Source organism: Patella vulgata, chromosome 4, assembly GCF_932274485.2.
Source record: "Patella vulgata chromosome 4, xgPatVulg1.2, whole genome shotgun sequence".
In the NCBI taxonomy this organism is placed as follows: Eukaryota; Metazoa; Mollusca; class Gastropoda; family Patellidae; genus Patella; species Patella vulgata.
Window position 1 is genome coordinate 17270628 of NC_065882.2, and position 15283 is coordinate 17285910.

At 32.4% G+C, this 15283-nt stretch overlaps 1 protein-coding gene across 1 annotated transcript in view; it reads left to right on the forward strand.

The window, feature by feature from the left end:
* The window catches only part of LOC126817837 (rho-associated protein kinase 2), a 39661-nt gene that overhangs the window by 1856 nt on the left and 22522 nt on the right, over nt 1-15283 (forward strand). Inside the window, exons 2-6 of the mRNA XM_050544999.2 lie at nt 605-686; nt 1242-1342; nt 1801-1860; nt 10159-10236; nt 12406-12581. Coding sequence (XP_050400956.1) covers nt 605-686; nt 1242-1342; nt 1801-1860; nt 10159-10236; nt 12406-12581 — 497 coding nt within the window. The remainder of the gene's footprint in view (nt 1-604; nt 687-1241; nt 1343-1800; nt 1861-10158; nt 10237-12405; nt 12582-15283) is intronic.

Below are 15283 nucleotides of genomic sequence, written 5' to 3' on the forward strand. Positions count from 1 at the left end.
TACAATCCCCATTTAATGATTTAATTAAAGAATGGAGAGTGAGGCTGACTCGCGGTTAACAAGTAACAATCTATGCCACATCTTGTTAAGACTTCAAACAGTGATAACTTTGCTCAAAACAAGTAATTTGAATAAAATTTTCAATATATTAATTTTGCATTATCTATTATGAAAAGATTATAGCAAGAACGACCAGCTCTTTAGCTAAATCTTTGGCTACATAATGCATCTTTAAATGAAGTACAAAATAAAAACACAAGAGGATGCACATGTATTAACTCTTGATAAGTCAGCAAAAATATAGCATATTATTGCTATCGTTAGTCTAAATGAGGTGATACTGCTTGCTAAATAGACTTTATCACCAAGAAATTTAAATAAACAGAGACTCTCCTAATTAACAAATGTCCAAGCATTGACCTACAATGAATGTACCCTACTTAATATAAGGTACTGTATAGTAAAATGTCAAAGCAAAGAGTTCCTCGGTAAGATACTGAATGAATACTGAAATCTACATGTACTTGTATGTTAGTATAATACATGATGAAGTTTATTTGTGTATATTTTATTTTTTAAAGTCAATGATATTGATATTTTTCAGGATGGATTAGCGTGTATTGTTGCTGATCTTGACAACCCTGCCATTAGAAGAAACAAAAATGTGGAAAGCTTTCTTAATAGATGTGAGTTGAAGGTTATTTTTTATATGCCTGTATATTGCTGTTGCCTCTACATGTACATCTGTACGCCCGTCCCTCTGTCCGTCATCCACAATTTCTTGTGAACATACTACAGACTACATGTGCATTTATTATCTGATCTTTTTGAAATTTATATATGTTGTTTACATTAATAGTGAGACAAAGAAGCCTATTTAATTTCAACGATTTCCGTTGATTACTTCTAGAGTTATGGTTCTTGTTTCACTTTGTAGAACCACTAAAGTTATCATCCGATCTGTATTCAGTTTTTATGCATTGTTCAAATTAGTAAAACATAGAATCCTATTGAATTTCACCAATTGCCGTTAATAACTTCTTGTTAATATATGTTTCTGAGAAATTACATGTATGTAAATATGATGAAAAAATAAGTATGTACATGTATGAGAACTATACATTTAAGACTCATTGTTTTAGATTTAATAGTGCAATTGAAAATGTGCATTGCAGTTAGTTCAAAATCTTTTAAATGCAATATACATGTATTGATGAATCATTAATATACTTTATCAACAGACTCAAGATCCGTGGATTTTCTCAAGGAGAAAAGAGTGCGAGCAGAGGATTTTGAAAAGATCAAAGTTATTGGAAGAGGTGCCTTTGGGGAGGTTCAGTTGGTATGTACATATACTTCTGACTTTATTGTTGAATGAATAATCTACATGTACCTAAAATAAACCTCTAGTTTTAGAGACTCTTATTGAATGTAGATAAATGTACTGTACATGGACATAAGATTTCTATTGAGAACATTTCAGGTGGACTTGCCCTTTATCAACTATTGAAAAAAACTAATTCCAACTTAATACCTGTATAAACAAAAATAGTGCATGTGTAAAGCATATTTAGAGATTTAAATAACCTTAAGAATAAAAGCCATAAAAATGGGATTGAAAAAGAAAGGATTAAAAAGTGAACTTACATGTATGTTAAAGTATAGATGTACAAAACGAGATATATATTACTAGTAAATATAACATTAGGAAAGAGTTGTTTCTATTTCCATATCTATACATGTAGTTTGTGTTACTATCATACATTAGTATTTCTAAAATTGTTTTCTTTTGGTTTGCAGGTTAGGCATCGGACCACTAAGAAAGTGTTTGCCATGAAATTATTGAATAAATATGAAATGGTGAGTTTTACATTTTTTAGTTGTGTTTAAATTTCCTCAAAAGCCGAAATTCTAAATACAGAATAACAAGAAACAATCTGATTAAAACACAGATCCTATTTCGTTTCATTTTTTATAGTTTAAAATTTTGTTTTACTTGTCTTTACTACACTAGGATCTGGAAGAGTTGTTATATTAACGGCGGTTTGGTTGAAGTGAGGGATAAGCCAATGAAACAGTCAGTTACGGCGTCTTCTTGGCGTGCCATACACGGAACTGTGGGTAAAACACTTGAAACGCCAACGTTGATTGATTAATCAATGTCTGACGTCATAGGGTCAAAAGCCGCTCGTACAACCCCTGACACGACCTTCGAGTACAACTTGTCAGATCTTCATCTAGTGTAGGCCATCGAAAGTATAAAAAAAAACAAACAAAATATAGATTTGTATTTTAATCAGATTGACCAAGAAAAATATGTTTGCCAGATTCATTTTATCTTACAAGATTCTTCAAACCAAGCACATTTTGAATGTGCAATTACTAAAGCAACTGATTGTCATTTGTATTGTTAGGTCACTATCGTATCTAATTTTCATTGCTAGAGGGGGGGGTGGATGGCTGAATGGTTAGCGTGCGCGCGCTGTATCATAAAGTCTGTCATTGAGTCGACTGGCGTGGTTTCGAATCCCCGGTTGTACGTGACAAGGAGTAGGGTCGCCTGTCCAATCGTGGGTTTTCTCCGGGTCTTCCGGTTTCCTCCAACTTCTAAAGACCCCTAAGCGCAAGCGAATTATTGAAATAAAATTAAACCATGTTAGTCCCAAAATGACCTAGTTTGCGTCGAGTGGACGTTAAACCCCATTTCTCTCTCTCTCTTTCATCGCTAGATTCAAACTAACATGTACTCTTTATTAAATTTTTAATTAACTTACGAAATCAAAATATTAACTGATCAAAAGGTTGATCATCTCTCAAGTTTAAATCAGTTGAATTAAGAGATCTCATCATACAATTTTTTTTAGCCAAAATAAATGGTGACGCTAACTTGTTTTTACCACAATTCGTTTTATGACAGTTTATCATATCCTTTTAAATACTGAATGTAATTGATTCCATTTCCATAATATTATTGTTTGCAATATTCTTGTCATATGATTTGATTTCCTGGTCATCAGATACAAAACAAGTTTATTTGGTCAAATTGTTACTAAAAAATATCTTTAAGTGTGAATGTACATATGCATGTAGCTTTAAACTATTACCTTCTAGAGGTCAAGTCAAGGTTCCTATACGAATCTGTTTCTTTAAAGGCGAAATCCCAGATTGCACAGGGCACTGTAAATAAAGTGGGTTTAAATGTGGTAAAAAAAAAAGTCCATTTAAAGGGACAATAACACTCTTGCTGTCTTGAAAACTCCAGATAATAAATAATATCTCTATCTAAGTACTAGATGTTTAAGTGTCCTACCTGTTGTGTAAATTATTCATTACATCCTATTTTACTTGACCAGAGGGTTCGAAAATATTATTAAATCGACGTTTAATTTGAAAAGGATTCCGTTAGACGTTTCAAACCATTTTGTTGAATTTTTCAAAATTTTTAAATAAGGTGTGTTAAGATGAAATTTGTATCATCAATTAATTGAAATATTCTAAAATAGTACAATTTGTTGACCAGAATAAAGATTAGGACATATTATTCAGTTACAACAAGAGTGGTATTGAGCCTTTAACTTTAACTTCTCTGAAAATTTGAAATGTAAATATTGAGTTCTGTATTGTTCGCAAGATTTGCTTAACATGGTTAAGTAACATATGAAATTTTCGTCTCCAGTTGTAGAAGTGACATGATTATTAACCAGTATTATGTACTAAAATGATTTTGTGTATCTCATATTTTCTTTTATTGTTTAATTGTCAAAATATGCATATTGTACACTTTAGAAAACAACATAATTAATTAGTCTCAAAATGACTTAATTGTCCCCCGCCTTTCGAAAAAGCAGGGGACTATTGAAATGGGTCGGTCGGTCTGTCTGTCTGTCCGCCCTTCACAATAACTTTCCTTCTAATTGAGCTAGAATGTTCAAACTTGGTGTAGGTCTTTATTAGGTCAATGCCTTGATGAGGTTCAAAGATGAGCATTTTCTGCTTAGGCAAAGTAGAGATTTCAGTCTTATTGGACGAGACTTTGGAACACAATAACTGTCCTTCTAATTGAGGTAGAATGTTCAAAATTGGTGTAGGTGTCTATTACGTGAATGCCTTGACATAGTTCGTTCATGTGCATTTTCCACTTAGGCTAAGCTGAGATGAGCAATTTGATTGGTTGAGATTTTGGAACACGATAACTTTGGTTCTAATTGGGTGAGAGCGACAAAATTCTGAGTATAGATAGATTCATTATATCAATACATTGAATAAGTTTGATGATGAGAATTTTCTGCTTAGGCTAAGTAGCGATAAGCAATTTGATTGGTCAAGACTTTGGAATTTAACAATTGAGGTATAGATGTTCATTAAGCGAATGCTCTGACTGAGTTCAATGATTAATATTTCCCATTAAAGCTAAGCAATTTCTTTGGTCGATGCTTTGGGACAAGATAACGTTGATTTTAACTGATGGAGAGTGATAAAACTTAAGTGCATAGTTTCACTCACTACCAGGTACATGTACTTCAAAACCTGAGTTTGATATTGAACATTTTAAGCTTAGACTAAGTATAGATAATCAGTTTGATTACTCAATACTTTTGAAAAAGAAAAATGTGCAATTAATTAATATGTGTCATCTATTTTCTTTTGGGGGGGGGGGGATTTCGGCAGGGGACATCAGCACCACTGTTGGCTTGTTGATTTTAAATGTTGAGTGAGACCCATTTACATCCCTTTCTGTTCTTTCTAATTCACTTGTTATACATGTGCTTGTAGAAATGATTTTCTTGCTTAGAGATGAAATCAACACTATTGTCTTATTATCGGTACTGGACACACCCTTCTCAAAGATGCATTTTATGATCACAATTTAAGCCTATATAATCCACCACAAAATTGTTTACATAGTTGATGTAAAAAAAAAAAAAAGAACTTTTTAAATATTTACATTTATTATAACGATGTCTATTATTCCATTGATATTTTATTTCAATGTCTGACTTCAGTAGCTTGTAATACCTTTCTTACATTAATCCTTTGAAACCTTTCAAACACACTCTATAGATGATTTTGGTTTTAAATTGGTTGAGTGGCCGTGTGGTCTGCCCTTTGGAACCTTTTGAAAACTCTTTACAGATTGATTTAAAGTGGGTTCAATGTTCTAACAAGGCCTTTTATGTATTCATGTAGTCATGAGTTTGATATTAAAGATGCATTACATGTACATGTATATACTGCAATGAGCTAAATCTGTCAGTTGCAGGTATTTTTTCTGGCTTCAAATCTTATATAAATTATTATTTAGATATTTATTCACATGACAAGCCTATAATCAACTATATACACTATTTGATGGCCGAGATTTAAATGGATTTGAACACCCACAAGATTTAGAAATTCAACAATAAAATGAATAATTGAGACTTATTCTTGGTAGTCAAGTACTGTTGCTACGATAATAAACAACCTAGATCTTCAAATAGTCATAGCTTTGTCCAGAATATAGTAATTTGAATGAAATTTTCAATATATTCCTTTTTCATTATCTATTTTTGAACTATTATTGCAAGAACGGCCAGCTCTTGATCTAAATCTTACATAATGTATCTTTAAGATGTTGTGGGTTAGACCCCATGTTTGTATGTGACAAGGAATCGGGTCCCCTGTCAAACCTTTTAATGGGTACTCTGGTTTCCTTCCTCTTCAAAAGATCTGTATGAGCAAGTGAATTATTATTTATTCTAAAAAAAACCAAACAACCCTGGTTTATGTTGTGTGGACGTTAAATTAGAATTGATACGTTTTAAAGGACAATATTGGTGTCAGTCATAATTACATATGTGATAGAACTGGTTAAATATATTCCAAATATAATTTTAACACAGAGATCATTGCTACGGGAGATGTGTAACAAGCACGTGAAGAAACGGGAAGTGACGCCAAACATGACAAACACGAGTTATCCTTCTATATATGACTGAAGTAATGAGCGATAACAGACATACGATCAAATTTCATTTCACTGATAATTCCGTTGAAGTTGAAAAGTTATTATATGGGACGGTGAGAGGGTATCTCACAATTCAAAAATAGAATTGGCTGTCACTAGATAAGGGAAAACGAGAAAAATAAAAAAATCCCGTGCATTCCCCCGTTTTTATTCATTCTGTTCTTAATAAAAACATGGTAATGCACAGACTTTTTCTAATTTGTTCGTTATCTTTTATCTAATGACAGCCAATTCTTTTTTTGAATTGTCAGATATCCTCTCACTGTCTCATATAATAACTTTTCATCTTCAACTGAATTATCAGTGAAATGAAATTCGATCGCGTGTCTGTTATCGCTCATTACTTCAGTCAGTTATATAGTAGGATAACTCGTGTTTGTCATGTTTGTCGTCACTTCCCGTTTCTTCACGTGCTTGTTACACATCTCCCGTAGCAATGATCTCTGTGTTAAAATTATATTTGGGATGTATTTAACCAGTTCTATGACATATTTTATCATGACTGACACCAATATTGTCCTTTAACGAATACATATGTACCTAATATCAAGTGGCCAGCAAAGTAAGCATTTAGTTGACTGGCAACTAACAATCTCTATCTATGTACCTAAAATGTACTAAGAACAAATGTTACGTATTTTAATTTACAAATTAAGTGGATCACTTTTTAAATTACTAAAATAACGAGTATTCACAAAGTCAATCGTTTCTGTATTGCCCATGCCAAAATAAACATTTCTACATTTGATTTCCAACTGGAAGACTTAAGATCATGCTTTGTTCAGCTAACATGAAGAAAATGTCAACATTTATCGAGAATCTGTCCTACTCTAAAATTAAACCTTCCACAAATACACAAATCAATGGTTTAATGTCATTTCAAATAAAGTGAAATAAAACTATACTTGTTGGGGGTAAAACAACCAATACATCAAGCATTATTAAGATTCTTTAGAATTAAATTTCTAAAAAAAGAAGAAATTTGTTTTGTTTTTTTTAAATTTAAATTTGTGAATTGAGCATCATCACTTAAACATACATTATGCAAGAGCTAAATCGGCCAATTGTAGGTCTTTCTTTAGGCCTGAAATGTTATCTGAATTATTAATTAGACATTAATTAACTTATCCAGACCATAATCAACTCTTGATGTCATCGCTAGCCTCCAATATTTACTGGATTATAAACCGATCTGCTGCTCAACACTCATTCATGATTAAATCAAAAAATGGATAATCAAGGCTATGTTTTTTATCGTACCGACTTTAGTAATGATGATTGAGGCTAGGCCCAAAATTCTTTGTTCAGAGTGGATCGATTTGACTGAAATTTTCAGGAAATTCCCTTTACATTATCTATTTTTTAACTATTATAGTGAGAACTGCCAGCTCTTTATCTAATCTCCCATAATGTATCTTTAAACAGATCTGTTTTTAACATCAAGTGTCAGTGTCATAGCAGATTTCCACGGGGAGCCACAGTGAATCTGGATTTTCCAGTCTAGTTTGCCCTTGTCAGTGGTGCAGGACGAAGGGCTTCTAGTCAAAACTGAAATCTCATGTACACCACTGGCAACATGATTCCCCGACAGTTTGATATAGGGTTAGACCAGGTCGCTGTCTAGCCAAAATTTCTGTCATACATGTAGCACACTGTATGGCATATTCTCTTCTTTATTAACCCGGTTCGGTCAGCAAAGTAAGATGTTATATGCCACATTTCTTTTCAGTTCTAAATAAAGTTCTTTTTATTCGTACATTAGATCTGATTTTATAGCTCCATAAACAGATGTTTATTCCTGTCTCCACAGACATTACTATATAACATCCCTATTTACTCTATATAAGTAGGTTAGCAGCAGTGGAAAAGTTTACAAGCCAAAAAGTAATTGAAACCCTGCTATGCTTCACACATACAATTACATAAACAAGTGGGCAGCAATTGTGATATGAATACTGTACTTCTCTTAAGTACTGACAGGAGTTTACTTAAAGCTTCAAATCTGTTTGACTGCCAGCAATTATTTACTAGTTGTAGGTTAAACAGGAAACTGATATTACACTTGTCTGATGTGATGTACATTCACTGGCTTTACACAGTATAAATATAGTCTTTGTTGTCTGTATCTAACATACACGCTTAATTAATTATTATTATTATTGTTATTGTTCGATTTATATAGCGCTTCATTACACGTGAAGTGTTTCTAAGCGCATATCACAAACATATACTTCAAACACACAGAAACAATCAAAATCAGGAGAACATAATTAAACACAGCTGCCTGTTAGGCGCTATTATTCAAAGGTTTATATCCAACAAATCAACCGGCTAATCTCTATATTGAACTCAGTCGAGGTATTACCTGATGAACACCTACACCAAGTAGAGTTCAAAAATAAAAACGAAGTTTAAAAGAATCAACTTCATTAACAAAAATTAAACAATCAAAATCTAAACAGATAAATCAAATTCAAACGAAACAAATAAAACAAAGAAAATGAAAAGAGCAGTTCATTACCATTCTACATTAACAAAATAAAGGAAATCAACTTGTGAAATTTTTTTCAAAAAATAAGAGCAAAGTAACACTTAATCTAATGTTAATAGTTACTCTAACAAACATTCTGACAATCGATTCATAATTTAAATATTCGGATAAAAGAATTGAAAAATAAAAAATCAGTTAGGTCCAGCGAAATACGGCATGAGTCTCAACCGAATATAAATTTCTAGCGTCTGGTTATTCCAGTCTATTGCGCATGCTCTCCAGATAAGTTATGGCATCGCCGTATGACATGAGTTGTGGAATATGTCTAGCCTCACTCCTCCTGGTCACTTGTTACAAATGACGATGCAATGCACTATGGTATATGATTCGTGTACCTATGGTAAAATGTTTATTTTGTCTTAAATATTGGATATTTCCAATTTATTCAAATTAAATAAATGTTGACCTGCTTGCACAGTCAGAGACCGGCTTGCACAGTCAGGGATCTTTAGTTTTCTATTGTATAAATATAATAAAAATATTTGTCAGATAGCAATCAGTGCGTGAATTATTTTGATTTGTGGAATGATTCATATATGACACATAAGTTATTAACCAGTACTGCAGTAGCTTATGTGATGTATATGATTATTATCAAAGCATAATGTAAAATAAAACAAACAAATACTTGCTTGAATATAATATTTATAGTTAAAAATGAATTGCATCCATTTTAAGGTTTGAAATATTTATTTCCTTTAAGTCGTACAGCCATCAGATACAACAATTAAATTTGAATAATTGCCCTATGTAAAAAAACAAACAAAACATCACAGTAGTAAGAATACTATGATACAAATGTTATTTATATACAATGTAAGTTCTCCTATATGTACATGTCGCTTGCCCAACCGTGTGGGTTTTCTCCAGGTCCTCCGGGTTACACCCACTGCTAAAGACCCGATAAGCGCAAGTTATATCTTCTTTCTTGTTATAGTAAGATATAAATGTTATGTACATGTACATTTTAAACTCACCTACATCTACAGTACATACCGTGTGCCCAACCTTGTGGGTTTTCTCTAGGTCCTCCAATTTACTTCCACTGCTATAGGACCCCCTTATGCACAAGTACAGCACAGTGGCAAAAACACAAATTATTTATTATGTACTAGCATTATAAAAGCATAAATAAGTACACAAATACAGTAGCAAGAATATAAATTTGTTATTATTACTGGGAAATCTACACGTATGATAAACACATTACTGTATATGAGCAATCAATGCAATCTTAATCATAAAAAAAGATGAGTTATATGTTGCTTTTTCTCTACAAACAATGGGCATTTTACCAATAATTCCTATTTAATACCTGTTATATCAATTTATATAATTATTTAACTAATAGAAATCCTGAATAATTTTGCTCAATGCTAATACAAAAGAAACCTGTATTGAATTATTTTCTTATAATTGAGATACATGTATTCTACTATTATTTTAGTTACTTGTAATCAATTGAATATCTCAAACATATTCTTAAAGATAACAGAATATATCTGTTTCCATAGTACTAGTTGTATATTTAACCACTTCCAGAAACAACAATTTTAATCATGATTGCTTGTAATTATTACATTCACAAATTTACTTTCAGATTAAAAGGTCTGATTCGGCATTTTTTTGGGAAGAAAGAGAGATTATGTCCAATGCTAACAGTGAATGGATCGTACAGGTATGTAAACATCATCATCATTATTGCTATAAATAACATTTAGATCAAATGACAACAGGTACTGAAAAATAACATCTTGAGACTTTTCTTATGAATCAAAGTCCAAACTATCTCTTTGTAGTAACAGGTGTAAATCAGAAGACATTACAATCTGTTCTGTTAGAACACTTGATACCACTTCTGACATTCTACTGCATTTATGGCAAACTACACCTGACATTCATGAAGTAAATTAAGCTGCTATGATGTAAACGTTATTGAATTACCTTGTACAAGTTGAACTTGGTGAACCATTAACAATTATTCACACGTTTAACAGTTAATGTTAAAGTAATTATTTCTTCAACCAACCTGTTTGTAGCTGGAAATAGTTACATGTATCACTAGTTATTATTAACAACCAGACAACTAATGACATGTTCACTTCTCATCTTGTCTTTAAATAGATTTCTGTGTAGGATTTGGAATTTTTAAATAGATTTTTTACATGCTCAGGTATAATTCAATCATCTCCACATTATTTGTTTAAATGAAACAAGGCTAATTAAGATGGGCATGTGGTGTGCTATAGTGAAATTCTTGATCAGGCAGCAGTGTTTCTGCCTACTCTTTTCATCAAATTGCAACTGTCAAGGTCCATAGCAACCAAAAACACGGATGGGCCTCAATTTTTCGTTCCATCTAAATGCTTTTACTTGTCAGGTCCTCTGTCCTGCACCATAGACATGGGGAAACCAGGTTGGAAAATTTGAGATACTTTTTCTGCCATTACCAGAGGATCCAATTTAGAACCCTCTAGATACCGTGGCTCCAATATTCATTTAAAGTTAAAGGCCCAATATTCCTGAATAAACCATAAACATATACATTATACATTAAAAAGTAGTCTTGATAGAAACCATATTGTTCCCCAAATAATTAAGATTGATCAGTCCTAAATAAAGTTTGCATTACCAGTACTTTTTTATTGATTCCATGCTACAATCTTTAATTCATTGTACACATCTGTTGATGTTTAAACCGCAACTAATTTCTACCCCCTAAACATCTAGGTCAAGTTTGTAGTTAACCTACATTTTTTGTTTCAATACTCTAAATCACTATCTGAAGAAAACTTTTCAGCCCTTATTTTTGTTAAATTTGAATAAATAAAATGGCACTAGGCCTTCATTGCCACATTGTGTTTTAAGAACATTCTCAGATTAACAGGGTACACAACACATTGATAAAAGTTGGCTTAGATATACATGTACAAATTAAAAGCCAAGTGATGTGAAAATTGTCATGATCACTTGAAACTCCACTTTGGCAAATATGTAGACTTGGCTATCCAGGCACTTTGAGAGTAGGGGGACTTGGGGACTTTTTGTCAAACACTTTTATGCAAACTGAAAGTTTTTGTTCCTGCAAAGATTATTACGGTCATTCAGGACTAGGTTAAAGGTTTCTTCAACACCTAACAAAAATGTCAAGCCACAATTTATTTGTGAGCCCTTTAGACTTCACAATTTTTATCTGATTTTGATGAAACTTAAAATGTACATGTAGGTTTATATCCCAAAGATCATGGTTCCTTTTGATATTGGCGCACATCGGACAGTAACTTCCTTGATTATGGCCCCTGATTGTATGAAAAATCACATTTTTAGGGTCACAATTGTTACCGTTTATATCCCAAAGATCTCGGTTCCTTTCGATATTCGCACATATCGGAATGTAACTTCCTGGATATTGGCCCCTGATTGTACAAAAATCGTGTTTTTAGCTTGTGGACCCTCTAAAGGTCACAATTTTTATCCAATTTAAAAAAAATAAAAGCATTCAAACATATCACCGTTACACCATAATGACAGCTGAGTTCGAATTTCGTGAAAATCAGAAAGAAACTGCAAATAGTGTAGAAGTATGAACATGTAATTGTAATACCAAGGCTGTGGACCTTCTACTCTAGAGGTCACAATTTTTATCCGATTTTGATGAAACTTAAAATATATGTTTATATCCAAAAGATCTGTGTTCCTTTCGATACCTGTGTGTATCTGACTAACTTCCTGGATTATGGCTTCGGGTTGTTGGAAAAATTGCCTTTTTTTTTTAGCTTGTTCTCTGTCCATCTCTTGCAAAATGTGGGCATATCTTGCATGTCAACCATTTGTATCTTTCTTTCAGCTCCATTTTGCCTTTCAAAACATGAGACATTTATACATGGTTATGGATTACATGCCTGGTGGAGATTTAGTTAATTTAATGAGTAATTATGATGTTCCTGAAAAATGGGCCAAGTTTTATTGTGCGGAAGTTGTTATTTCTTTAGATGCTATTCATTCAATGGGATTTATCCACAGGTAAACTTACTTTATTAAATTTGTATGAATGTTGACTTTAAGACAGGAGGATTCCTCCAGGGCACAAATTTTGATTGCATAGCAGTTTTCACTAAGAACTATAAATTTGAAAACTAATTTGGACAAATAGTGGTTATATTATTTACTACCATTTTCAATGAAGCAATGCTGTTTCAAACTTTTTCTTGATCAGTAATGTTTTGCTCTACAGAAGTATTTTGTGTTGCAAATGAGTATCGATTTGCACTGCTTATTTTGTTATTCCTGAACTAATATTAATATAATATGCCATGTTATTTCCAAAATGTCCCTGCTGTGTTGTGTAGATATTCGGCATTGATTCTCAAACAGAAGGCACATGCCTCCCAGGGTAGGAATTTTAGTCATGGGAGGAACTCTGACCTGTGAAAAAATAGTGAGTTGTGTATAAATAATATTAAATGAAAAACCAATATACACAACTGTTACTGTGAGCATGAATTATCCATTTACAACACATTGCAACTTCAAACTTAATACCATTAGGGACTATCAAATTATTGAGGTTTACCACTGTAATAGTTTAATGGTGGAATAATTACTTAACAACAATTCAAAATAGGGCCTGAATTGAGGAAATCGGGGATGATAAGGAGAGGAATGTAACTGGGTCTCTGAGAACCACTGCTATACAGGTTATTCCTATTTGCAAAAAGATAACCAGTCTATGAATGTATTGAAATGGACACTTTGTTTATTTTGGAATGGATTTCAATGCATCAAACTGCCAAACTAAAGTACATGTGTAGCTTTGATTATTATTGCATGCTGTACATTTCAAAAAGAATGATTTATTAAGACTAATTCTAATATAGTCGATATATGTAAATAATATTCCATTTTGTGATCCATTTAAAGTAACAGTCCCACCAGATCTCACAGGGTACCTGTGAATAAAAGTGGGTTTAAGTATACAAATTAAACACCAAAATACATTTTTATATGCCAACATTGAAATGTGGTCGTATATTGCTGCCGGTCCGTCCGGCACCCACAATTGCTTGTGGACACTCTAGAGGCTAAAGTTAATATCCGATTAACTTTAGATTTATACACAGTTTTTAAGGTCATCAGACGAAGAAGCCTATTGATTTTCACTGATTTTCGATAATTACTGCCAGGGTTATAGCCCTTGATCACTTTGAAAACTCTTGTGGATGCTTTTAGAGACCATAGTTATCATCTGATAGATTTAATATTTATACACCGTGTTTATTCCTAAATAATCATTTCGATTGACTGTAGATCGATACACAGAATTTAAGGTCTTGAGACGAACAAGTACAATGTATATTGATTTTCAATGATCTTTGATAACTTGAACAGCTAAATCCATGATATTAAATGTTTTGTATACTAAACGTTAGAATGGGCCAAACAAATTATAATGATTTCTGATAATTACTCAATGAGTTGTTACTCTTAATCAGATTTTAGTGTATTATAAATGTTTCATTACCGACAAAAGAAAAAATATGCCACAACTCTTGTTGACTGCTCGGATGACGGGCGTATGTTTCATTGCCTAGCAACCTATCTTTAAAGTGGTTGTTTATTTCATATTGACCACAACCCCTCGATTATTCCTTGACAATTTGAACATACATTTTGGTTTAGAAAAAATATGCCACAACTCTTGTTGACTGCTCGGATGACTCAGCTGCTGTGGGCGTATGTTGTGTTGCCTAGCAATCTATCTTTAAAGTGGTTGTTTATTTCATATTGACCACAACCCCTCGATTATTTGTTGACAATTTGAACATACATGTAGGTCTAGAATATTCGAAACCCCAAAATCACAATATGTGGAAGCACTTCATCTATAATTTGACAGAAAAGAACAACATTTAAATTTTATGACCTGTCTGTCTGTCTTCCTTAACAAAACATTTATTTGAATGAAAAACTTTTGTTTTTATCACGGATGTTAGTTTAAAGGAGTCTAGATAGTTAAATCAATTAATGCCCAGCAAAACACTTTCATTTATTTATATTTGTGCCACTTGGAAATAAAATTCCTGGAAAGCATCCAATTTCTAAACTGAAAAATAACAATGACATTAAATGTGTCGGAAGTCATGGGTACTATTAAAAGGACAATATGGAAGATATTAAGAACTTTCTCATCCCCTCCAGCAACATTAGAAATGTATTAAGATAAATAAAATATCCACTACCAGTATCTACGTGAAATAATTCTATTTAAACAAAAACACATGTTTCTAATAAAGCCGAGTATAAATGGTATAAAAAGAATTTGTAGATTTGATAAACAAGTATGAAGATATTATTAACATGTATTTTTTTGGTTTCTGAATGTATTTAGAGCTATCTTAAGGATATTTACAAATCGTGTATTTTGTAAAGAAGCCAAAATCTAGTTATGTGTGAAATGCATGGTAACCACAAATATCACGAGAACAATATGTGTATATATAACGCTGGGTTATTCCGACATACGAAGAGATCTGTAGTAAAAGTAACCACAATTCTTATGGTTAGGATAATTTGAAATAAAAAGCTAATTATAAAACCTGTAATGTACCAGTACTTTTTTTTAAAAGTTATTTCAATATCGTGGTTGTAAACATAACCTACTCTGATCTCTGTAGCATTAAAAACTATATGAATGCGATAAAACACATTGCTATTTAGAGTAAATA